General features: G+C 41.7%; 1 protein-coding gene across 1 annotated transcript in view; it reads left to right on the forward strand.

Moving 5' to 3' along the window:
• Positions 1–22,347: 22,347 nt before the first annotated feature.
• TCHH (trichohyalin) overlaps positions 22,348–26,499 on the forward strand; it is a 6,041-nt gene continuing 1,889 nt past the window's right edge. Inside the window, exons 1-3 of the mRNA XM_046682655.1 lie at positions 22,348–22,386; positions 23,720–23,886; positions 24,645–26,415. Coding sequence (XP_046538611.1) covers positions 23,749–23,886; positions 24,645–26,415 — 1,909 coding nt within the window. The 5' untranslated portion in view covers positions 22,348–22,386; positions 23,720–23,748. The remainder of the gene's footprint in view (positions 22,387–23,719; positions 23,887–24,644; positions 26,416–26,499) is intronic.

A 26,499-nucleotide genomic window follows, 5' to 3' on the forward strand; every position in this document is an offset into this window, starting at 1 on the left:
AGTTGGTAGCACCATCCACATTGCTCAAGTAAAAATTTGAGAGACAGTCTTTATCATAATCATTCCTTCCCTCCAAATAAAACAGTAAGTCATTTTGTTTCTATCCCAAAATGCAGTGTAGCCTAGATCCACCATTCTTGTCATCTCTATTCCTACCACCCTCATCACCACCATCTCTCTCCTAGAATACCCCAATAGCTTCCTGATGGGGCTCACTACACCTTTATAGCATGTAAACCACATCGTGTCACTCTCCTGCCTAAAATGCTTGGTACCTTCTCACCACACCAAGAATAAAATTCAACATTCTTCCCAGGGCCTTCCTAGGATGGGGCCCTGCTAGACCTCATCTTGCACCACTCTCCTCTGCATTCACTGTTTCCCAACCACTCTGCTCTAAAGGAACAGTCCCCCAATCACTACCACATACCCTTCTTTTTGTTGTTGCTGTTCTTAGCACTTTTCACATCCGATAGTTTGTTTTTGTGTTACTTGTTTGTTGTCTTTTTCCCCCTACTAGAACTTAAGGTCCATAATAACAAGAATTTTGCTTGTCTTGTTTGCCACTGTACCTTCTGAATGGAAAACAGTGGCTGCTCTCAGTGCATGCCCAATAAGTATATCTGTCAACCAAATGCTCATAGAAGCATTCCATGATCTGGCTTCAGTCTACATTTCCAACTGGGTTTTTACAATGCCCCAATTTGCCACCTAGACTCCAATGTTGGACAACTTCCCAGCCTCCATACCTCTGCTTATACCATTTGCTCCGCTGAAATGCTCTCCTAATCTTCACCTGTCAAATCCTACCCATTCTACGAATTAGCAACATCTTCTGGACCCATCACCATTACAGAACTTACCACATTGCACTGAAGTCAATTTTAAACCCATGTGTTTCCTATAACAAGCTGTGAGGTCCCAGCAGGCAGAAAACTGCATCTTATTCACAATTGTGTCTTCAGCACCAAGCGCAGTGACTGGCCAATTATACAGAAAGAGACTGGGATTTAGACTAAAAAGGCCTGTATTTAAGACCTAGCTCCACCACTTACTAAATTTATGATCTTAGAAAAACTTCTTTATCTCTTCAAATCTCAGTTTCCTCATCTGTAAAATGGGGTTAAAAATTCCAATAGTTGCTTAAAAAAAATTGAGATAACATATACAAAGTGATTAATAATCTGATATCCTTTTGCTTATTTAGTTGGTTTTTATTATCTTTTCCCCTTTTGCATTATTTTAATAGGAGCTTAATAAATGTTTATCATATTATTGAAAAGCCCAGTTTAAGTGCCAGCTCCTCCAAGAAGCCTTCCTTGATTCCCCTTCCTCTCAGACAACAGTAACCACTCCTTCATCTTCAAGCAATGTCTTTGGAAACTTTCCATGACCATCATCACAGTCTAGATTATTGTAGGTATCAGTGAACATTCCTTGCTCCCTGACTACATTAGAGGTTCCTTCAGAAAAAGGTTCATGCCTTATCCTTCACATAATTATCACCCAGAATACCTCAGAACAAGTACTTCGTGAGTGCTTGTTGAATCAAATTCAACTGAATGGACTCTCTCCACTACATCACAACTCTTTCCTTCCGTACCTGACACCACCATTCTCTGGTCATTGTCTGCTTCTGCCACTAGTGCGCTTCCAAGCATCCACTTCTCCCACAACCCAAGACCCAATCTTTCTCTCTCTCAGACTTCCTGTGCCCCACCACCCCCCCCCCCCAACACATACACACACAAACCCCATTTAAATAGAATGCCTGAAGGGTGGGTAATTTCCCCTTAGCACCACCAAAACTTCCCATGCTTTGCAGGATCCTAGCTTGTAGCCATTCTATTTTCTTACTCCTTACTCCATTTTCCCCTTCTTCTCCCTTGCAGTCCAAACCTAACAATTTCTATCCCTCAGCTCCTCGAAAGGCCAGTTCCAAATTTACCTCCTCTAATCCTCCCTCGGTGCTGTGTTGACTTTCATATACTCAGGTTCACCTGTGTGCATTCTGCTTTCTGATAGTGCCATATACAAATGTTCTTCTGTTGCTTCAGTTATATAGTTCATCCTTTCCACAAAAGCTATAAGGTCATTTAGAAGCTGATGAGTCTCTTATTCCTTTGAGAACCCAGCACAAACGGATTTGCAGCCATTATTGTTGGATGACTTACTCAAGCAGTTGGAGCCTAATTTAAATTGAATATTATTGAGTATCCTTTGCCTAAATACAATCTCTTATTGCATTTTGCATACAACGAACTTACTTTCTTGAGAGAAAAGGGTGCTAAGAACACCTATTAAACAGATAGCAACAGTCTAAGAGAGAGAGCATCGAACTGGGAGTTGAGAAACTTGAGTTCTAGTCCTGTCACTGCTACTAATGCCACAAATGACTTTGGGTAAATTTTTATCCCTATAACTGTGCTCCTGTTTTCTCGTCCTTAAAATGAGGAGTTGGCACAATGTCTCCTCCAAGTCATATTGCTATGGTTTTATAACTAAATGTCTAGATGAATCAGCCAGGCTGATTGAGTACAGTAAACATTCCAGAGGCTGAAAAAACACCTTGGGAGCAAACTGGAGAAAGAGATCATATGGGGTTCTAGCGCCACCTACCGACCACTGGATTCCCTGTGACTTTAGAAAAAATGACAAATACTGTTTGGAAGGGAACAGGTCACAGTATGGCAGTTTCTGCCCAGTGGACAAGTGAGACTTTTGTCTTATGGACTGGTCACTAGTTTCTACTACAGCAGCTGTCATCCCTAACTGTGCAGTGTATATACACTGTGTAGTATGCTAAGGAGTTAAGAGCGGCAGTTTGGGAGTCCAATAGAAGTGAGTTCCAATCTTGCCCCAACTACTTAACTTCCTGCATGACTTGAAATTCAGTTTTTTCATTTTAAAATTCTGATAATAATATGTTCTTCAAAGGGCGGATGTAAGGATCTGTGGAGTGCCTGGAATGGCGCCTAGCACACTCTAGGCACTAGAGAACTGTGAAGATACAACTCATGCCCTAAAAGAGCCTGCGGTTAGTCAGGGGTAGAGGCAGGTAGAAGCTATGCATATAAGTAATGATGATTCAGCATCCCTTTGTTGATCACCTCATGCGCACAAGGATCTGTAACAGAAGGCGGTAAGGCGATAAGAAAGAAAGCACCATGGGAGCTCAAAGGAGGGGCAGATCACATGCAGGTGGGGCAAGACAAATGTCTGCTTGGTAGAGGAAGCATCTGTCTTGGACTTTAATGAATGATTAGGATTTAAATAAGCAGATGGATTTCTTCAATCAATATTATACTAATCCTTAAAATCTCACTTTAAATTTCATCTTCATAAAGCCATCCCGTACCCCTACCTTAGTCATTAATTTTCCATTCCATGTGTCTGCTCCTACCATTCTCAATCCTCTATTGTGACATTCTAATTCATTCTGCTTCTTTTAATGTTCCTAATTTGCAAATCTGTCTTTCACACTGTCTTCCACATACTTCACTAAAGCTAGGGAAATCATCGATCTTACTCATTTATAAGGCCCCACAGTCCAATGCCTACTAATAACAGAAGTGTCTTACATATATAACATTGAGGCTGCCATTCAAAAGTCTCAGATTCGTTCTTTCTTCCATCCAACAAACATTGATGTCTACAATTTGCTGGATATTGTGCTGGGTACTGGCGTGGGGTCGGTGGGGGGAGGTACAGAGGCAGAGTGTCTGCCACGAAGAATTCACAATCTATGGGGCAGAAGATTATCACAATTCCATGTGACGGGTCCAAAAGAACGAACAATTATTTGCAAATACAAGTGAAAAATAACCATCACTAACTTTCCCTGAGCACTTAGTGTGTGCTAGGCACACATGCCTTATTCCATGGAATCCTCTCATGAACCCTAATAAGTTCGGTGCTTTTTATCAACTCCACTTTATAGATGAGAAAGCTGAGGCATAGAGAGATTAAATAACTTGCCCAAAGTTCTATATCTTGTAAGGGGCAAGCACAAAATTCAAATCCAGGTCTGACTTCTAGAGTCTCTGTTTTTAAATCACTTTGTTGCCTCTCAAGCCAATGAAAAGAGCCTACTCAATGAGTGCCATAACTCATGGAGCAGAATCTGGGATGTAACTGCCAAGCCAACCAGTCTTTGCTAGAACAGCTACACACAAGACATGATGCTAGGTACTATGGAGAGCACAAACATGAATCAAACTGTCCCTGTCAAGGAGCTCACAGTCTACTGAGAGATGTAGTACATATAAATCAATACATTTAATTCCAAGAATACTATGATAGGCCTATAATCAATCACAAGGGCAGGGGAAGAAAAAAATTACATCTAATTGAGCAATAGCAGTGGGATTCCTGCTAGAAGAAGCATTTGACCTGGGCCTTTAAGGATGAGTAGGCTTTAGAGAAGCAAATATAGGTGAGGAGCTAGAATGAAGGTCACCCAGCCGACAGCATTAGGCATGAAAGATCTGACTAGGGCTTTTAATTGACTATAATCATAATAGGAGAGGAACAAACTGATTGCTTTAAAAAAAATAATAAAACAGCTTAAAGCATGGCACCAAAAGCAAAGGCAACAAAAATAAAAATAGATAAATTGGATTACATCAAAATTAAAAACTTCTGTGAATAAAGGGATACAATCAACAGAGTAAAAAGACAACCCACAGAATGGGAGAAAATATTTACAAATCATATTTCTGATAAGGGATTAATATCGAGAACATATAAAAATAACTCCTAAAACTCAACAACAGCAACAAAAAACAAACAATCCAATTAAAAAGTGTGCAAAGGACTTGAAGAGACATTTCTCCAAAGAAGGTATACAAATAGCCAACAAGCACATGAAAAGATGATCAACATCATTAATCATTAGGGAAATGCAAATCAAAAACACAATGAGATACCACCTCACATCCATTAGGATGGCTACTATAAAAAATAAAATGTAAATTAAAAAAAAAACCCAGAACACAAAAAATTTTGTCAAGGATGCAAAGAAACTGCAACATTTGTGCACTGTTAGTGGTTATGTAAAATTGTGCAGCCATTATAGAAAACAGTATGACAGTTCCTCAAAAGTTTAAAAATAAAATTAACATATGATTCATCAATTGCACTTCTAGGTATATATCCAAAAGAATTGAAAACAGGGTCCTGAAGAGATAATTTTACGCTCATGTTATAGCAATATTATTCACAATGGCCAAAAGATGAAAACAACCCAAATGTCTGTTGACAGATGAATGGATAAACAAAATGTGATATTTACATACAATGGAATATTATTCAGCCTTAGAAAGGAAGGAAATTCTGACACATGTGCTACAACATGGATGAAACTTGAGCAAATTATGCTAAGTGAAATAAGTCAGTCGTAGAAAGACATATACTGTGATTCCACTTACATAAGGTACCTAAAGTAGTCAAATTCATAGATATAGAAAGTAAAATAGTGGCTGCCAGGGGCTAGAGGAGAGGGGAATGGGGAATTGTTTAATAAGATGAACAGAGTACTTTTCAAGATGAAAAGAGTACTAGAGATTGGTTGCACCACAATGTGAATATATTTTAATGAACTGTACACTTAAAAATGGTTAAGATGTAAATTTCATGTTATGCATATTTTACCACAATTAAATTTGTTTTCAATTAACAAAGAGCAACCTTAGGTTACATTAGTAGAAGGCAGTGTCAGACAGGAAGGAAATAGAACTCTCTACCCTCCACTGCTCAGTCCAGACGTCATGAAAGGCATTGCAACCTGGAGTTCTTCAGAAGAGTGTGATGAGGACTTCTCTCCTAGAGAAGACTTAAAGGATGTTAGACGCCTTTGCAAATATCTGAAGACTGTCGCATAGAATAAGGAGCAATTCTACCTCGCTTGAGAGAGTAGGACTAGAGCCAATAGTTACAAGTTTAAAGGAAAGTGATTTTACCCAATTTAAGAAGAAATTTCCTTATATTTATAACAGCCCCAAAACTGAGGCCACTTTTTTAGGAGGGAGTGATCTTCTCATCACTTGTCCTGCCTAAGAAGAGACTGCGTGACCATCAGTCAGGATCACTGCAGAGGGACTTTTGCAATGGATGGGATTTGAGTTAGATGATTTCTAAATGAACTGGATGATCCAACTCTGACTCTCTGATGTAAGGGAGTCACCTAGTACAACCTCCCACAGAAATCCCAGAAATCCCTCCCAGAAATCTCTGCCTTGGCATCCTTGACAAATGGTTTCCCAACCTTTGTTGGAACCTGGTTTTAAAACAATAAAGCTCTGGGATATTTTCCCCCATGTGTCTTCCTCCCACTTGTGGTGTAGCTGGATGAGAAATAAAAGAAGCCACGTTTCACATTTAATCACTCCGTGTCTGAGCAGAGAACACAGGGGCTTGTGAATCACATCACGATTGTCTCCTGGGTAGGACCAATGGTCCACGCAGCTGCTTGTATGCTCACTCTGTAAAAAGCAGAAGGAGAGAATGTTGTCCACACACATTAGGATGCCCCTGTACAAGCAGCTGATTGTGTTTTAGCTTTTGCAACTTTTTTTTTTTGAAAGATTGGTACCTGAGCTAACATCTGTTGCCAATCTTTCCTCCTCCTCCTCCTCCTTCTCCCTTTCCCTCTCCCCCTCCCCCTCCTCCTCCTCCCCCCTCCTTCTCCTTCTTCTTCTTCTTTTCTTCTTCTTTTTCTTGTTCTCCCAAAAGCCCCCCGGTACATAATTGTATATTCTAGTTGTACCATGTGGGACGCCACCTCAGCATGAGCAGTACCATGTCCACGCCCAGGATCCAAACCGGCGAAACCCTGGGCTGCCGACGAGGAGCGCACGAACTGAACCACTCGGCCACGGGGCTGGCCCCCAGCTTCTGCAAATTTATCCAAGCTCTTCGGGAAAACATCTGCACTTCCAACCCTATCAACTTCATCAGAGAGTTAATCTCACATAATTACAAAACAGAATGTTCTAATTCTTCTCTCTTCACTTGTCCTTGAATTTCAAATAAAGGATCCCCTATTTTCAGAAAATTTCCTCCAAAGAAAAGTAGGAATTTCCAGAAGACTAGGAGCCACGTTCCGGAGATATAAGAGGAGAGAACTGAAAGCAAGATTCAAAAACTACCAAAGCCCTCCCCTCTTTAGGATTTATTCCCTTTGAGAGAAAACAAAAAAAAGCCAGGAAGCTAAAGAGTCATCACCCCAGAGGAATTAATGAGAGTTTTCACCATAATTTAATTAAATAAAACCCTATAAAGAAACTAGAGTAAGGAACGGAGTCAGACTCCTTGACCTACTGGGTCTCTACCAGTTCAAAATATTGTGGCTATTGATAAGTAAATTTCATTCATTCATTCATTCACTTATTCATGTTTATCCGTTCATTCATCAACAAATACTGAGTACCTACTATGTTCCAAGAACAATCCAGGCACCAGGAATACAGCAGTTTTAAAAAATAGACAAAAAAACATGTCCTCATAGAGTTTATATCCTAATAGAGAGACAATAGGGAATAAATAAGTTGAATATACATTACATCAGATAAAGACAAGTGCTACAGAAAAAAAAAAAAAAAAACGAAGTAAGATAAGGAATGCTGAGGGTCACAATATTAAATAAGTCTCCTGAGAAGGTAACATTGGAGCAAAAACTTGAAGAAGGTCAGGCAATGAAACAAATGAATATTTGGAGAAGAGCGTTCTAGGCAGAGGGAACAGCAGCTGCAAGGGCTCTAAGGCAGTGGCATGCCAGGTGTATTCAGGAAATATTAGAGACAAGTGGGTACAAAATGAGCAAGGGGGTGAGTCACAGGAGATGAGGTCAGAGAGGTCACGCTGCAGACCCACAATCATGCAGGCTCTGGTAGGCTTGAGGATTCTGGATTTTCCTCAGAGCAAACTGAAGAGCCATCAGATGGTTTTGCCTCAATCCTTTTCCATTTCCTGCACACACCTAGGATTTTTCCTTTATGCATTTGAGCCTACAGTTCCGGACTAGATGATACTGACTCAAATGACCTCCCGTGCCTGTACAGGCTGCCCTCTGACTCTTGCTTCTGCTCAAAGCTCCAGAAATCCTGTCACCTGGGAGCAACATCCTCAGGGATGCTGCACCTGGTTAACCAGCATAAGCCCACAAATGTCATATGGCTGCCTAAGAATTCCAACAGCCCACTAAGCTAAAAGGGGGTCAGAAGAGAGACAAAACACAGCGTTTGTCTTCAAGGAGTTTATAATCCAGTTAGAAAATCACACAAACACACACACATGCACACACGTGCGCACACACACATACAGACTTTGGGATGATTACAAAGCCCCCTATTAACAAGTGTAAAATTTAATACTCTATATTATACCATATGTATAGCATTTGTATGTTCTCACACACAAATCTTATATCAACCCTTCAAAGTAGTTATAGCTATGAATACCTTACAGGTAAAGAAACGGATGAGTTTTAATGACTTCCCCCAAACGGGTCCAACTAATTAACTTGTAGCAGAGCCAGGATTTTAACCCAGATCTCCAGAGTCTAAGCTCTGGACTCTTGGCACGGCACCACAGCTGGGCCATCTGTGACAAACAACTAATGCACAAGGGACTATCTAAAGAGGAGTCATCAGAGTCTGGTAAAATTAACCAGATATTCTTTGGAGGAGGAGCTTTAAGCCAAGTCTTAAATATGGAATGGATGTGGATTGGCATCCTGGAGAAGAGCAGGAATCCTGGACATCAGGAGTGGTTTGAGTAGAGATGCAAATGAGCATCTAGCAAGTTAAACGCAGGGAACAGCAAACAGATTAGGTGTTTGTAGGAAAGGGTCATTTTAGGAAGTGACTGACAATTATGTAGAAGAGGGGCGCTCACTCCTTTTTTCTTGACCTGTCACACCCTTAGCATCCATAACCCCCTTTCTCTCCAGGTTCTCCTACTCCTCCAGAAACTTCTTCAAAGGCTCCCCCAGGAGCTTCTCCTCCCCTTTTTGTCAACTTTAATGAGGTTTTTCCTGTTCTTTCTGTACACCAAATGCTACTCTATGTTGGCTGCCACTTTATCACCTGGAGAGTTCTAAAAAACTGATGCCTGATCCCATTCCCAGAAATTATAATTTATAGGTCTGTGGTATGACCCAAGCTGTCTAGCTTCTTCAAAGTTCCCCAATGTGGTTCTAATGCACAGCCAAGGGTGAGAACCACTGTACCACACCCTTCTCCCTGGTCAGTCTCATCTCCTCTTGACGTTGCAATCACTGCATTCCTGCTGATGGCTTCCAAATCTATATCTCCAGCCCAGATTTCTCTCCTGAGTTCCAGCCCTACGTGTCCTACTTCTTCTTGGGCCTCTTTATCTAGGTGTCTCACAGGCACCTCAAACTCAACATGCTCAAAATGGAACTCCCCCTTTCGCATCCCTCTCCCTGTAAACAATCCCACTCTCTGCCCAGCTGCTCAAGCCAAAAACCCAGACTTCCTCCTGATTCCTTCCTCTTCCTCACTGTCTATATCCAATATGTCAGCAAACCTTAGGGATGTCTAGTTCTTAGAATCTTCCCAATTCAAATTATTTTCTCTAGCCCAACTGTAAATATTTTAGATTGGGCCTCCATTTCTCACTCATTTTACTGCAATAGATATCTAAGTGACTTTGCTATCTCCTATCTAGTCCTCTTCCAATCCATTCTCAATGCCTCTGCCATAGTGACCTCTCCAAAATGCAAATCTGATTATGTCATCATGTCATCTCCTGCCTAAAATCCTATAATGGCTCTCCATGGTCTATAGGATAAAGTCTAAATTCCTTACCATTGCCTACCAAGTCCTTTATGATCTCTCCTGCTTAGCTTTCCCAATCTCACCTCTTATCCCTCCCTACCTCACACCCATCACCTAACTTGTCCCACAGGATTCAGCACAAACACCACCTTCTCTAAGCTGCCCTCCTTGAGCCTGCTGTCTGGGTGAGGTGCCCCTTCAATGTATTCCCATGACACCCAGTATCATAGCCTTTGTTATCCTGGATTAAAATAGTAGGTTGACCTGCATGACTCCCTGACCACACTGTAATCTCCTCAAGGGCCAAGACCGTCTTATTCCTTTTTGTATCTCCGGTTCTTCGCACATCACAAGTGTTTAATTAAGGTTTGTTTAATAAATGAATGAATGAACAATGGATGGGGAAGGTCAGCATGCAAAGAGAATTGAACAACCAACTTATAATTGTATATTTAGCAATAGGTGGTGACTGTAAACTTCATAATCAGAAGAGTGGCATAATGAAAGTAGTACTTGAGGAAGAATATTTTGATAATAGATTATATGGTATAGACTGGCCACCAGATAGTGGGACATTGGGCAAATCACTAAACCTCATAAATGTCAGCTTCTTCATCTAAAAAAAATTGGAATATTATTACCTGTGGGGCCTATTTCACAAAGTTGTTGCAAGCATAAAACAAAATCAAATTTGTGAAAATCTTCTGAAGCCATAAATCGCTATTCAAATGTAAGAAATTATAGTTATGAAATAACAAGAAGTGTGGCTACCAAAGAGTGTTTAGTAAAACCCAGAGCAGCAGGGTATAGTGGGAAAGGACGCGGGCTGAATGTCAGCTCCACCTCTTCATTGTCATGTGACCTTGGGCAGGTCACTTGGCCTCTCTATGCCTCATGTTCTTCATCTGCAAAATATGAATACCACACTCATAGGTTTATTATGTTATTTTTGTATCTAATATAGAGCATGACAAATGGAAGGCATTCAATAAATTATAGTTTCCCTTCCCTCTTGAACAACCACTCTGCACTTATCCTTGTGAGATATTATTCCCAGCCTCTGACACAAGGAGGGTAAGTGGAGAGCTGCAGTTCCTGAACTTGTCCTAGTGCTTAAGTAGAAGGAGAGGTGGGAAACTCTGCAACTAAGTGAGAACCACAAGGAGATAATGGGCTACATGATGCCTTAGATAAATGAATTACGTCAAAGATTAACAATGGAGGGGAGGAGGTAACAAAATAGCTTAGGAACCTGATTTCCAAGCAGGCAAGTCCATGGGAGCAAATGAGCTAGATGGCATGGGGTCTGAGGAGTGAGGTCAGGGGAGAAGAATCCCTCACTCACATCCCTCTCTCTGCCTTGTGCTCATGAGTCACCATGTGGCCTCAGGCAAGTCCTTCCAACCTCTGCCTCCATCTTGCCCTCAGGAAAATGGCCATTGTAATAATATAAGCACAGCAGAAAACTGAAATGATTTGGACTTCTGACAGCAAAAAGCCATTCAAACACCAGGTTCTGATGATATGAGGTAAAGAATAGCCTAAGACACCAGTCCTAGATTTCCTGGGCACATCATAAGAAAAGGCCAATGACAGAAAAAATATCCAGCAAATCTGTCTGAATTTCAGCAAGTGGGTGTTTGGCAAGGTTTAATGAAGAGACTTTGCCTGAATCCTGACACGTAGTAGGAAAAAGATTTAATGCAGAAACAAAATAATCAGACTAAACACCTCACAATAACAGAAGCTGATTATCAACTGACAGATCAAGGACAGAGAGGGGCAACGTCACAACATTCACGGTGCTTTTAAGGAGGAGAATGTTCCACTCAACGCTTTGTGAAAGCAGGAGTCTTACAAAGGCCTCTGGACAGTTCCACACACACAATCTTTTTCTGACCTCGCTTCTTTCTTCATGGATCTGTTCCCAGGATTCTGCATTTAGATGCTAAGGAAGGAAAAGAACAAGGAGAATCTTAACAATTCTCTTCTTGCTTTTTTTCCTATAAGCGCAAAGCACTTTAAAGTTTATGATCTCATTTTTTCTAACACCTTCACCCCAGGAGGGAGGGAGGAAACAGGAGTCATTATCCTAATTTCATAGATTGATACCCGTAGCCCAGAAAGTTTAAGTGCATCACCTAAGGTCATAGAGAACACCAATGTCTGAGCTGAGCCCATAGCAGGGAACCCCCAGCTCCCAATTTACCACAAGGCCACCAGAATCTATTTTAAAATTAACAGTTCCTAAAGAAGACACATTCTTAACCCCGACACTACTGTCTACAAAAAAGATCCAAGTGCACAGTTCCGAGAGGAAATCTGGTGGGGATGGCATGAGACCATTCTTATTATGTTGAAAACTTATCAGTACAAATGATTTCAAGATGTTGTTCATAATAGAGTACCACCTACTTGATCTGTACTCCTAAGACCTCTATCATAACTTATGTCCAAACACATACCCTGTAATCAAAACTCACTTATTACAATACAGTCAGCATAATGGGTCAGGGCAAAAAAGAAAGTTCAGTTCAGAAGATGTCTGGTCCATTTCCTGGCCTTGGGTACAAGCTCATACCTAGAAGTTTTATACAGTAGGGCAGACATTTCACCTATGCTTCCCATGAGAATTTTGAAGGGAGCATTTCCTTGCCCATGACTCCACAGCGCAAAATGAAGCCCCATGGGGAGCCACAAAAAGGAGGAAAGCCAGGCCCACCCCATGGCCGAGTGGTTGGGTTCGCGCCCTCTGCTTCGGCGGCCCAGTGTTTCGCTGCTTCGGATCCTGGGTACGGACATGGCACCATTCGTTAGGCCACGCTGAGGCAGCATCCCATGTGCCACAACTAAAGGGACCCACAACTGAAAATACATAACTAGGTACTGGGGAGCTTTGGGAGAAAATGGAAAAATAAAATCTTAAAAAAAAAAAGAAGAAGGAAAGGGACTACATGCTGCCTGTCTGAATGGAACATGCTGGAGACTCACAGCTCCAGTTTCCTTAGGGGTGTTCTATGGAATGTCACTGTCAGAAGATAGATGGGGCAGGGGTAGGGGGTCTGGGAGAGGTAGAATGGAGTCAGTGGTCCATGGTTTTCAGATATGGTTTACACTAGAGTGCCTGCCCCTTTGGAAACTCACAACACACATTAAGCTTTGAGAAGCCCTGCTGTACAAGAATAATAAATAAATAACTTCTTTCAATTTGCTTAACCTCAAGTTCCCAAATTTGGTTGACATTGGAGCCTAAAGTACCTGAATATCTAGGAAGGTCTGATGAAACTACTGCTTTAACTAGAAATCCTACATGAAGGATAAATCCTGTAAGAGGATATCATAACGCCATCTCCAAGCAAAAGAGAGCTACCTTGAGCTTCTCAAGAGGCCTGTAATCAGCATGATCAGAACCACCTGCTACCTGGGTCCTTCTCTAAATGCCTGAAACTTGGAATCAATCGTTCAAGACCAACTTCTCCTTTTCGGAAGTAGAGGAAAAGACAGCATGTAAAAAGGGAGAACTGCAGAAGGGGAATAGGAATGCCTGCGCTCTTCTAGTTTTGACTCATCAAATTCTGGACACCAAAAACAAAATTCAGACTGGAAGACTGAACACAAAACACAAACTTCAAACAACATATCCTACTACCTTCCAGACCCCCAAGATATTATTTCATTAACTCTCATTTTCAATGGTTGCCACATCAACAAATTGGTCCAAAGGAGTAGACCACATCTGGCCAATCCAGCAAGTCAGAACCCTAGCCAACTTAACCTCGCTGTGGCCTTGTTTCCACATTTGGAAAGTGGAGGCGGCAGCTCTTCCATCAGGCTAGGCTGAATGGGGAGCAAGTAATAAAAAAAGATCATAAAACTCTTTGCAAAACATTCTACGTCCTGTAAAATCTTAATAATTATAATCAAGCTGTGGCTAGAAGTTTGCAAGGTCCTCACATGATATTCAACAGTCACTGCACTGGTATCTGATAACAGGACGCTCTTGGGCCCAGTGCCTCAATCAGCTGCACAAACTGGTCCTGGTCAAGTCTAGTTTCTTTCCATAAAGCTGTCAGGGGAGAAACATTGCTGAGATCAAGTAATCTTGGTCTAATCATCACTGTGTCTCATCAGAGACAAGATCTTCCCAGCCTCCTAACAAAGATCATGAACTTCTGTGTACCTATGGCTGAGGGGACTGCCTTCATGAAACTGACACATGCTGTGGAGGGCTACCCCACTGTACAGCAAGTGTTCGTTCTAACTACATCAGAGGGGGCAAAAGCATTAGCTAAACTACAATGGGGGGTGGTAAATGGAAGATCTTTTAACTGGTACTTTCCGTATCAAAGTATTCTCACATCCACACAGGCAACAAAGAATTAAAGGAGGAGTGTTGAATGACGGTAATGAGTATGGGTTTTAGAGTCAGATAGATCTGCATCAAATTCCAGCTCTGCCACTTGCCAACTTCTGTGACCTTAGGTAAGTCACTTAACATCTCAAAGTCTCAGTTTCCCCATCTACAAAATGAGAATAATCATGCTTGGTAAACAGGATTGGTTAAGAATTAAATAAGAGGCAACAGTTACTATAGTATCTGACTTACAGAGATGATGATGGTGATGATGGTGATGATCACAAAAACAAAAAATAGACTCCCCATTACTGTGCCGTGTAGGCCAAAACTCCCTCTAGTAAACTAGAGATGTAGGACAGAGGTATCTCTAGACCATCTTTGCATTCTCAGTACCTGGGCCAGTCCTCAGTAAACTTGAGTGGACTGAGTTGGTTATATGATGCTGAGCAGAGGATTAGGCTGTAATGTGGCAGATGCTTGGACTAGAAGGATGAGGCCTCCTTCAAGAGCAATTGTCTAAATAAGGGCAAAACCACTTAGACTTGCCTAGGCTGGTGCCCCAAGCAGTTTTCCTCACTGAGGCAAATTCTGCTTATTCAACTCCTAATTTGAATAATAATAGCAGAGGAAGCTCAGGCTGGCTCAGGTGATACTCTTGAAGTCGCTTTTAAGATACAGATATGGAACCAGTCCCTCAGCAAAAATAATTTCTTTTCCTTAACCTTTGTTTTTAATCTCCAAAAGAAGGCACTGACCAGGCCAGTGTAGGAAGAACTAGGATATTAGTTTTACTATCACTACTCTTGCCCTCCTCAACCTCACTCCCACCCCTTGTGCTCTGACAATCCAGCTACTCATTCCATACTCCCAGTGAGATTTAAAGGAATAAAACTGTGCCCTCCCAACTACCTTGTGATTCACTGTGACCTCTCTCATGTGTTCCTTTTCTATCCCTTCTCTTCCTCCTGATCTCCCATCAAAGTGACTTCTTCTGAACTCTCATAGGGCTACTTTCTGATCATGGCACTTACATATGGTCTGGTATATGACACCTAAATACAATTCATTCATCTTTCCAATCTACAAATATTTCCTGAGTGCCTGCTCTATGACAGACAGTGGGAATACAACAGTAAACAAAACAGAAATGAAATCTGCTTTCATATAACCTACATCTGATTGTACTCAATTCCTTCCAAAATGACGAGATGGATGGTTGAAACCAACATCTCTTCTGAAAGATCAACCCTTGAAAGGACCAAGAAAATACAGCCCTTTATCAAACAGTGATAAACTCCCCACTATAGTCTGAGTGGTCCGCTACCTTTTTCTCAAAAAATACTTTGCCGGTTCCTACTCCCCAGCTTTCGTCACACTGCCTGCCATGCCTCCCTACTCTGCTTGTCCTGCCTGAAATCCACTCGTCCCGTCCAGAACAAGCTCACCTCCTCCCTGCAGGCTTCCCCTTTACAGTGTTTGTGGCTTATAACCAGACTGCACAATTATATCATACTCTCTGCATACCCGGGATGGTGTTTTTTCCAATGCTCAACTCCATGTCACCTGGTACAGCACCTTCTATTTAACAGGGTTTTAGTGAACGTTTTTGGTTAGCTGAGTAGCAAGTCAGTGTAGACATTCATGGGACAGGTGAAGAAAAATATCTGAAAATTTCGAATTACACATCTGATAGAATAGCTAAAAGGCTAAAAACAAAAGCTTATTATGCAACAACTTTAGTGAATATTTAAGTATGTAAATCACTATTCTAGGGCTTGTATTCAGAGAATTTCAAAGAGTTTTGCACTTTGAAAAGCATAACAAAAGGGATCCCAAAAATATGATTTTGAATTATGTTGGCACTGAAAGAAGGGATTACATTAACGTCAGAAAGGCTAACTGTTTGCTTATGAGAAGCTATAATCATTCCCCTTTTGTAACATCTACAGAGGATGCGGTTCACTTCAAAGACCCAATTTGTGCTGCTGAAAGCACTTTTTCTTGTAATTGGGGAAATGCTTTCAAGCGATGTGGGTATACATGAGCCTTTAATGGTGTGCCCTCTGCCCAGAGCTGACAGCAAGCCAGCTGAGAGCCTAGAGGTAGGCGGGGCTTGATCAGACACCCAGAGGGGCATCATCCACAGCACTCTTTGTATGCAGATAAGAAAAACCTCAAAGAAAAATATCTGAAAAGTTCCAATTACACATCTGACAGAATGGCTAAAAGGCTAAAAACGAATGCTTATTGTGCAACCACTTCAGTGAGTTTTAAGGTTTAAAATTTTTAAGTGCTATTTAGTTTCATTGCACCTAATAAAAATTTATTAATCCCAGAGTAACCTGCCAGGTGCAATATCAAGTGAGTAAATAAAATGCATCCTTGTTTTCTGGAAGCATTGACTCCTATAAATTCTCCTGTTTCTGATCTTTTATATCTTAAAATGAAATTTTTAATCCCTGATGATATTCTGCTAGTTACCTTCTCTTTGTTTCATCTCTTTTCTCTTGGAATTAAACTTTTGGTTTTAGAATTTAATGTATTTAATTTTTGAATAGGTAACACATTCACATGGTTCAAATATCAAAAAGTATAACAAAGTATACAGTAAAAGAAGCACATCCTCATCTCTCTCCCTACAGGTAACCACTGTTCTTAGTTTTTTTTGTGTTCTTAGAAAAAATATTTTAGCATATACAAGCAAATACTAATATACAGTCTTATTTTTGGAATTTACCTTTCTTATCGCAACATATCCTACTCCAGATCATTAGGGTGCAAGATTGGAGTGCCTTCTGGTAAGAGATGCAGTGCCCTGCACCATGCCTGCCATAGAATAGAGGACTCAATAAATGTTTATGGACCAAAAGAGACTACTGTGGGAAGAATGGGAAAATGCATAGCCTGTCTTCTGTTTCTCCACTAACGCCGTGAACTCAGTCAGATCCTCACTGGAGGCAAAAGGACAAGGACCTTGACTGATCCCTCCCAAAGTCACTTCAACTTATCCTATTTCCCTCCCTGAGTTTCAAGTGGTTTGGAGGATGGAATGGGGAAAGGGATATTTTTTTAAAAGGAGAAGAGAAGAGGAAAGGAGGAAAGGAAGGCAACTGAAAGAAGGATGTTGAAGGGGAGATGGAGCACAGACTCCAGAGAAGCATGCGCCCTCTGAAGGGGAAGGGTTAGAAGGAAAGCCACTAAAAATTCTGAACATTGACTCCCCCGATTTGTTCCACTTCCATCCTTACTTCAGGCATAGGGTGGGATTTAGGGTGCTGAAACACCCAAGATCAGGACTCAATAACTCTATCATAACCCAAGGGGACTATTGAACATCTGGGCCTGGAGAAACCATGCCAAGCCAGACTGGCCTGCGCCTGCCTGTGCTGGCAGTGCTCTTTTCCACATTTGGGAGGCCATGGTTTTCACTCCTACAGCCCAAAACATCTACTGAGTGTGAAGCCTCAGCTCCCAATCTCCTTTATGTTATGCCTTACTGTCAGAAGCAAAACCTCTCTCAAAATTTTGTTTTTAGTTTTTTAGATACAAATCCTCTTATCTCATCCCATAGAGTGACTTTCCATTCTACTAGCAACAGATCTAAGTCCAAGAAGAATAGAGAATGTCACACAGCACCTCTACCCTTGAGAAAGTATGGCCCTTTTTTCGTATGGCAGCTGTGAACCATTTTGTAATAGAAACCATAAAATCTCTACAGCCCAATCAGAATGCCTGCTTTCTTCATTCAGAGCATTCATCAAACACAGAAATTAAATTCATTTTTCCCATTCAGTGTGTCTTTTGACAAATTTCCAAAGTTTTGTGAAACTGAATCACTGCTGGTTAGGATAAAGATACAGTTACAGAACAGAGACAACAAATCACTTGAAATCTATGACCAGTTTAATGATAAAGAAAGCCAGGAGCCCTCTGCTACTCTGGGGGAAGTGGGAGTGGGCAAAAGGTGGAAGTGCTCTTCTGGGCACCTGTGCCCAGTCACCCTGCACCGCATGATGTAAGATGAAAGCATCTGCTGACATTTCAGAGGTATAATTACTACCAGGGTGGGGGTATAATTAAAGTAAGGATAATTTACCTTGAAGAAGATAAAAATTAAGAATTATTAATGATCATAATAATTAGCCCTTTTATATCTAAGAATCACAAAATGCCTTACAAGCTGTAATTATCACAGCTCCCTTCTGAGGAAGAGATTCGTATCTTACAGCTCCTCACTTAACAGAGGGGTGAAGTGATGGGCATGAGGTAGGGCAGAGAGGGGTGGAGTAATGCTTCCTCTGTCATCTGTCCTGTAAGTGGCGAAACTAGAAAGAGGCCCCAGAAGGACTGACTCCCATTATGGTGTGTGCCCTCATCCCCAAGTCATCACCCAAACCCATAGAACTCCATCCCAGATCAAACAACTCATCTCATTCTGACCTGCTGGTCATTTAAACTGCCAGAATGCAATAAAATTATATCATATCAGCAAGGATTTTACTAAATACCTAGTAGAAATAAAAGATACAGCATTGCCTTCAAGGAACTTAAAAACTAATCGAGAAGACAAACAAGTACCCATTAAATTAGAAAAGAATATGGAAATTACACATCAACTTGTGTTAGGCTGTATGATGCTGACTATGCATGCTGTGGAAATTTTTTTTAATTGGAAGATCACTATACGTAAAGGTCAACAAGGGTTTTGAAGAGGAGACGGAACTTGTTCAGTGTCTCAAAGAAAATATATTAGGTCTTGGAATGGCAGAGGTTGGGTCCCAGGGGGTGGGTCAATGAATAAGGAGAAACAATAGGAAAACTTGAAAGGTTTAACACATAATTTTAAAGAAAAGGTCTACATCAACAGGTGTTTAGAGAGCTTACCAAAGAACCTTACTCTTTTTAAAGCCATCTAAAAATCATCCTACTTGCACACTTTCCCAGAGTTCCACATCATGGCTCATATTGAGTTCTGGAGGCTGAAGATGACACTGGAAACTTCTCTGCTTTATCTGAATTTTCACTTTGGCAGTTTTCCAATAAGGCCAAGACAAGGCCTGGTCCTGGTAGAACGCCACAAAATGTCAAATCTGTTATCTTCTCTTTCTGGGTTCTTTCAGGAGAAATGGAGGGGAAAAGTGGGAAATGAGATAAAGACCAAGAAAATCTAATACTTCCTTAGTTCTCTGTTAATCCAGCAGGGCTCCACTCCCAAAGATTTCCGCATGGATGAGTTTTCATGATTGACATAATATTAAAGCATTTGAATGATATAAATTTTATTTTCTCTTTTCAATTCCTCTGTAATAAAGAGCCCACGTCTCAAAGCAAAGTAACAGCACAACACTGTAGCTATGCTTTGGACCCACTGACGTTAACCCTTGATAAAGAAGGACATTCTTGCAGAATGGAGCAGGGTCACTTGAGTCATTCCTGGGCCAGTCAATAATGTTCTCTGACCTCTCAGTGGCTCAGTCTCCAATCTTATAAAAGAAGGCTAAGGAGACTATTTTTGTCTATAAAGAATATGGAGATCCTCAGATTATAAAAACACCATTCTTTTTTGATGAACACAATGAGTGGACGCTGCCACATTTCAAGGATTCCCAGTTGGTCTTAAAAAAAAAATAGACTGAACCAATATGTTAGGACTTGATAATTTTCTACATTCTCTGGCATTTACCAACCTTTAAGGAATGAGAAAGCAATGAAAATTATTTCCCTGTCCAAACTTTATATCAGGAGCTCCTTTTAAAATGGTATTTTTAAATAATGACACTGTGTTAAATAAAAGAACATTATATAGCAATGAGGGCCACTTCATTAGGAGACTGTCAATCTGCTTTTAGAATTTAACATTTGAATCCACTTACAATCTTTCTGATGATAGATCAAGAGCATGAAGGAAGAGAGGCTAATTCTCTCAGGTTTGTTCAGGTTTTTAAATATTTTCCCTTATTTTGTACTGACTTTAAACAAGAGTGGGTAAGAAAACCATCACTGGATTTAAGATCTAGCTTCATTCAGAGCAGGCAAGGAGTTTTTCTGTTATTATGAATGTAATTTCAGCCATTTTCTCAAGGCTTTTCAGAGCATCTTCCTTTTGAATTTGCTTTATGTTTGTTTTCCTTGCTCAATCATGATTTTAAAATGATTAATATTTTCCCTTTATTCTCATAGAACCTAATAAATGTCCAGTCCCCTTTTGAGTGTATCAACTATAGAAAGGTAATGGAATCACACAAATGCATCCCACCTGGGCAGAAGTTCGCCAATAGATCACACACAGGTAGATAAAAACAGAATCAGACAGAGGCCGGTCCAGTAGCATAGTGGTTGGGTTTACATGCTTTGCTTCGGCAGCCTGGGGTTCGCAGGTTTGGATCCCCATCGTGGACGTACACACAGCTCATCAGGCCATGCTGTGGTGGTGTCTCACATACAAAACAGAGGAAGATTGGCAACAGATGTTAGCTTAGGGCCAATCTTCTCCACCAAAAAAACAACACAAACAAACAGACAGAATCAGACATTAGGCAGGTTTTGTCTGGAGAATTTCTTGAAGGACACCCATAAAAAAGGCTACTGCTCTCTGTAAGAGATAGAGGTTCTGTGGAGAATTGTGGTTGCAGTGTATACAGTGCTCGTGATGGTCCTATCCTAGAATTCAAAGATTAAGAGGACTGTATAAAACCCCAAATAAAAGGAAAAAAGAGAAATTTTCACTCTTCTCTAAGGAGCTGCTACATCAAGTTTGCTAACTGATCCCGATAGCTACAATTCTAGGAAAACCTCTAGATCACAGACTTCAGTGCTGAAGTCCTTAAGGATGCAGAAATGAGCCAGGCTTACAATTGTCTTCCTAACACCTATCACTTCGACTTTCCTCTTCATCCCACTTCTAGGATGGCAGCAAATGAGGGGGCAAATAGAATACAACTCCACTATCATTTGTACCAATCTGCACATAAAGCAATAGTGAGAGATTTCAGTTCCAAATCTTCACATTCCATTGAAAGATGCTACAGTCTCCTCAAAATGCAGAAAACCAATACTTGCCTCTGTTGGACAAAGGAGGAAACAGAAATGCTGAAAGCCACTGAATCATTTAATAGTCTCCATAAAGCTATTGTGAACCAAAGTTTCATATAGTCTAAAATGTGAGGGTGGGAGTCACTGACAACTAGGGATAAAATCCAGTTCCTTACTATAAAACAGTGCTGAGATGTGCAAATGATCACCAGGGTTGAGAAAGCCCTGACAGACAATAATGGGCTAGAATGACCGATTACCTTAATGTGCTTCCAGGAGAAGCAGACTCAAGTGTTTAGGTGTCATAATCATTAGTAACTTAGGCTGAACAGGATGATTATATCTACAACAATGCATTACACTAGCTCTTTTTCTACAGGGGCATCAATATGCTAATGAGAAAAGAAATGAGCAAACTTCATTTAGATGTAATATCCCTAAGAATGAAATTTCACAATTTCAAGTTCTTTTAAGAACAATTTAATGAAAACACATTTTTAAAGTACCCTCCAAAGTTTACTAAGGAGGCAATCCCCAATCTGTAGGAAAATCATCACAAGACCCAAAATACAAACGTAAATTCTTTTTCCACCTGCATTTTTAGAGAAGAAACTAAAATCAATGCCTTACACCCTCTCATTGTTCTAGAATTGCTTTAGGCAAGGCTATAAGCAGCTCCCCATGGACTGTCACATCCCAAGGAGAAATTAATTGGTTTTCATCAGTTTATGTCAAAGTTTCTGCTTAACTCCAACCTAGAATATATCTTTTATAAAGTAAATAGCTTAAATGTTACTACTTTGTAATGAAGTCATAATTAATTAAAATTCTGAACATTAATTTCATTGTTTTATTGTTTTATTTAATTTTAAAATTAAAGAAAATTAGAGATTCTGCCAAATATTCCATCCTTTCATGTTAGGTGGGGCCAATATCCTAACTGTCAGGAGGCAAAGTCTGTGAACCTCGTGCCAAATAGCTACGTGAGCAAATAGTGAAATCAACAAGCATTTGTGGAGACAGAGGTGGAGCTGGGCTTGTTAGGAATGAATCAGGCCATCGCACAGAGTGGGTGTCTCCTTCCCAATTGCTCCTCAGGGCACAATTAAAATCCCTATAAAAGGCCCAGCTCCTGGGTGCCCAGTACACTTGCCAGCAGTGTCAGCGAGCACTCAACTCCTTCCTCTGGTGAAGTGGGTAAGTCCCATTCAGTGGGATCATGTTCTTCTGTACCATTCTTCGTTTTCCAGCTGTTGTAGATGTTGGTGGGTGGGGGGTCATGATAAACAGGACGGTCTATGTGCCAGAAAGCATCAGTATCTTACAAGGATGTCTAAATCCCACTAACTCCATGCCATCTTCTTGTAGTTGGAGCCATCACTTCAATGGAGACATGGCTCTTCTTTCAAGGCTCTGAACTCAATAAGTTTGTTTGCATGTCAGGAGATGGAGGATGGTCATGGATGACTCTGATGGGGTTGGTTCATCTTCCGAAAAACTGCCATCTCAAAAGTCTGCCAACCCTCAGTTCTCTTTTTATATTGGTTCTACCCATTATAGGCCATCTTCGTGTAGTTATGACATCTGAGGTATTGGAGTTGAGAAGTAATTAAAGAAGCCAGCTAGGTGAACCACTATACTCATGCAGTGAAACTTCCCATGTATTCTTTTAACACTGATCTTCTGCTGGCTAACTCCTGTTTTTTATAATGCCAAGATTCAAATGGTTTATTGGGTTTAACAAAAGCTAACCATAAGATTAATATTATTCAAAGTTTTCCAGCTTCAGTTTGACCCATTGACTGTGGTAGCCAGTCAGGAAGTACTTCTCAGAACCTTTCAATAACTGAATATCTGTAACTTATCTGAGTTGAGGTAGATAACATGTACTCTCTGTTTTCTGCACTGGTATATGTGAATACTACAATGCCACCTTTGACTAGGAAGAAGTAGTGCTTAATTTTAGAACTGGTGACTTATGAATTATACTCCTAGATCTCTTATGGACTATAATGTTAGGAAATAATCCACATTCCCTTTTTTTTGTTCTAGTTACCACCAAATGTTTTGCTGCCGCAATTAGGCGTACATGGCTTCTATCCACTTTAAGATACTCTCGAATCTTCCTTCACCTTTTGGCTTTCACATATCCTCTCTGTTCAACTTTAGAGGAAGTTCCTTATGAGTAGCAACATATCAAATTTAAATTTTTACATTCTTCACTGTCTGATCTGAAATATGCTAGGAAGCAGGAAGAGAGAGAAGGAGAGGCTTTAGATAATCCAGATTGGGTGGGCAATCAAAAGCTGACCATAAGATAGTCTAAAGATAATTCCCTGACTTGAAATTTCTCAGGATCTCTCTTCCCCTCTCTAAGTACAATATTCAAAGATAAAATGCTTTGAAAGCCCAAGTTGAAAATAACTAATTTTGTAAAGTCAATTTAGGGATCTGCCTGAAACAGTGTGGATGAAGCCTCCCAAAGATAATAAACAGAGTTTTGATTCTGGATCCTATTGTATTTTTCTAGGTTTAGTTGGACTTAAAGGAAGGAAAAAAATGTCTGCACTTCTGAGAAGCATCTTCGATATCACTGAAATTTTCAATCAATATGCCACACATGATTGTGATGGGGCAGCACTAAGCAAGAAAGACCTGAAGAACCTTCTTGAAAGAGAATTTGGAGATGTACTTCGGGTAAGAAATAACAAGAAAAAGAATTCTCTATTGATTTAAAGTTATGAAATTCTTCTCAGGAGAGACCAAAGCAAGGAATGGTGACTCTATATTCATTTTAGGCCATGGCAGCTCTACATTACATCACCCATTCACGTCTGAGTTTTTGAAAGTACTGAATTAGCATTGTAGTCTGAGTACTAAAGAAGATTCCAGTAAATATTACATGTACTTGATGGCAACGTCAATGTGAATGAACCGTTCATGAGAAGTTATCATTAAGGATATCAGATCAAACTGGATTTGGAAGGAACTTAAATTTACTTCCAAATTTCAATAATTAAAATCAGCCTTCTCTTTGGTAAAATGGTGTTACCATACATATTTTGTTCTGTTTTCAAGTATGGGATAAAAATCAAATCAGAGGTTCTGGCTATTTCAGACAGAAACGGCTGCTACAAATCTTCACAAATTTCTATTGTATTTCTCTCTTGAGGATGAATTCATTCTCATTCACCAGCTAAAAAGAACTTGTGTTCTTTCGATCAGCATTAAATTACAAGATACAAAAATTTCCAACGAATGTATGCTTTAAAATGAAGTGGTCACATTTTACACGGGGTCAACAACACTCGACACACACTGGGCGTTTTTCTAATTGCTCTTAATGTCTTTTGAGAGTCAACATATCATAAAATAGACATTTTGTATGTGAGTGAAAGTTTACTATCTGTAAGTAGTACACTGTAAAAAAAAAAAATTTTTTTTCTTTTTCATAGAGACCACATGACCCTGAGACGGTAGATCTGATCCTGGAACTTCTGGATCGCGACTGTAACGGGCTTGTCGATTTCAACGAATTCCTCCTGTTCATTTTCAAGGTGGCTCAAGCTTGTTATTACGCTCTCGGCCAGGCGTCGGGGCTAGATGAGAAGGGAACCAAGTGTGAGGGGAAGGGGTACCCGTTACAAGATCGCAGGCAAGAAGACCAAAGGAGATTCGAGCCCCGGGAGAGAAAACTGGAAGAAGAACGCAGGCAGAAGAGGCAGGAACAGGAGAGGGAGCTCGCTGAGGAAAAAGAGCGGAGGGAGAAGCAAGAGAGACGTGAGCAGCGACTGCAAAGGCGAGAACAGGAAGAGCGTCTTGAGGAGGAAGAGCAGCTGAAGAGGCGCAAGGGTCGGGAGCCTGAAGAGTTTCCTGATCAAGAGCAAAGGCGAGAGAGGCAGGAGCAGCGGGAGCGACAGCGCCTCGAGGAGGAGCAGCGCGAACGCCAGGAAGAACAGCAGCTGCAAAGGCGGGAGCAGCAGGAGCTGAAGAGGGAGCACCGCGAGGAGGAGCAACAGGAAAGGCGGGAGCGACGAGAGCAGCGCGAGAGGGTGCTGCAGGAGGAGGAGGAGGAGCTGCTGAAACGCGAGAGGCAGGAGCAGAGGGAGCGCCGGGAAGAGGAGCAGCTACGAAAGCGAGAGCTGAAGAGAGAGGAGCCGCGCTTGGAGCAGGAGAGGCGCGAGCAGCAGCTGAGGCGCGAGCAGGAGCTGGCTGAGGAGGAGGTGGAGCAGGAAGAGGCCCGTGAGCAGGGCAAGAGCCGCACCCCGAGGGGGCAGTGGCAACTAGAAAGCGAGGCCGACGCCCGTCAAAGCAAAGTCTACTCCAGGCCCCGCAGGCAGGAGGAGCAGAGGCGCCGCCAGGAGCTGTCGGCCAGGCCCCTGTGGCGGGAGCAGCGGGAGGAGCAGCTAAGGGCAGAGGAGCGCCGGCAGCGGGAACAACTGCTCCGTGAGGAGGAGGAGGAGCAGGAGCAGCGCCGCCAGAGACGCGAGAGGGAGCAGGAACAGCAGTTCCGCGAGGAACGGAGCCTCCATGAGGAGCAGGAGAGGAAGCGACGCCAGGAGGAGCAGCGCCGCGACCAAAAATGGAAGTGGCAACTAGAGGAGGAAAGCCAGAGACGCCGGCACACGTTGTACGCCAAGCCAGTTCAACGGGAGCAGCTGAGGGAGGAAGAGCAGCTGCAGCGCGAGGAGGAGCTGCTGCAGAGGGAGAAGAGGCGCCAGGAGCGGGAGAGACAATATCTGGAAGAGGAGGAGCAGCTGCAGCGCGAGGAGGAGCAGCTGCAGAGGGAGAAGAGGCGCCAGGAGCGGGAGAGACAATATCTGGAAGAGGAGGAGCAGCTGCAGAGGGAGAAGAGGCGCCAACAGCGCGACAGGCAGTATCTGGAGGAGGAGGAGGAGCTGCAGCGCCTGGACAGGAAGCGGCAATTCCGTGATGAGGATCAGCGCCGAGATCTGAAATGGCAGTGGCAACCAGAAAAAGAAAATGAGGTTCGTAATAACAGAGTTTACTCCAAACGCAGAGAGAATGAAGAAAAGATCCGGCAACTGGAAGATGCCCAGGTGCGGGAGAGACGATTCCTTCAGGATGAACAGGAAGAGGAGAGAGCAAGAGAGCAAGAGAGGAGGAGCTGGCAGCAGCGCGACAGACAATTCCCAGCCAAAGAACTCCTGGAGCGAGAAGAGCAAAAGGAAGCCAGAAGGCGCGACAGGAAGTTCCGAGAGGAAGAGCAGCTGCTGAGAGAGGAAAGAGAAGAGAAGAGACGCCGTCAGGAGGAAGACAGAAAGTTCCGCGAGGAGGAACAGCAGCGGC

Source organism: Equus quagga, chromosome 13 (assembly GCF_021613505.1).
Source record: "Equus quagga isolate Etosha38 chromosome 13, UCLA_HA_Equagga_1.0, whole genome shotgun sequence".
In the NCBI taxonomy this organism is placed as follows: domain Eukaryota; kingdom Metazoa; phylum Chordata; class Mammalia; order Perissodactyla; family Equidae; genus Equus; species Equus quagga.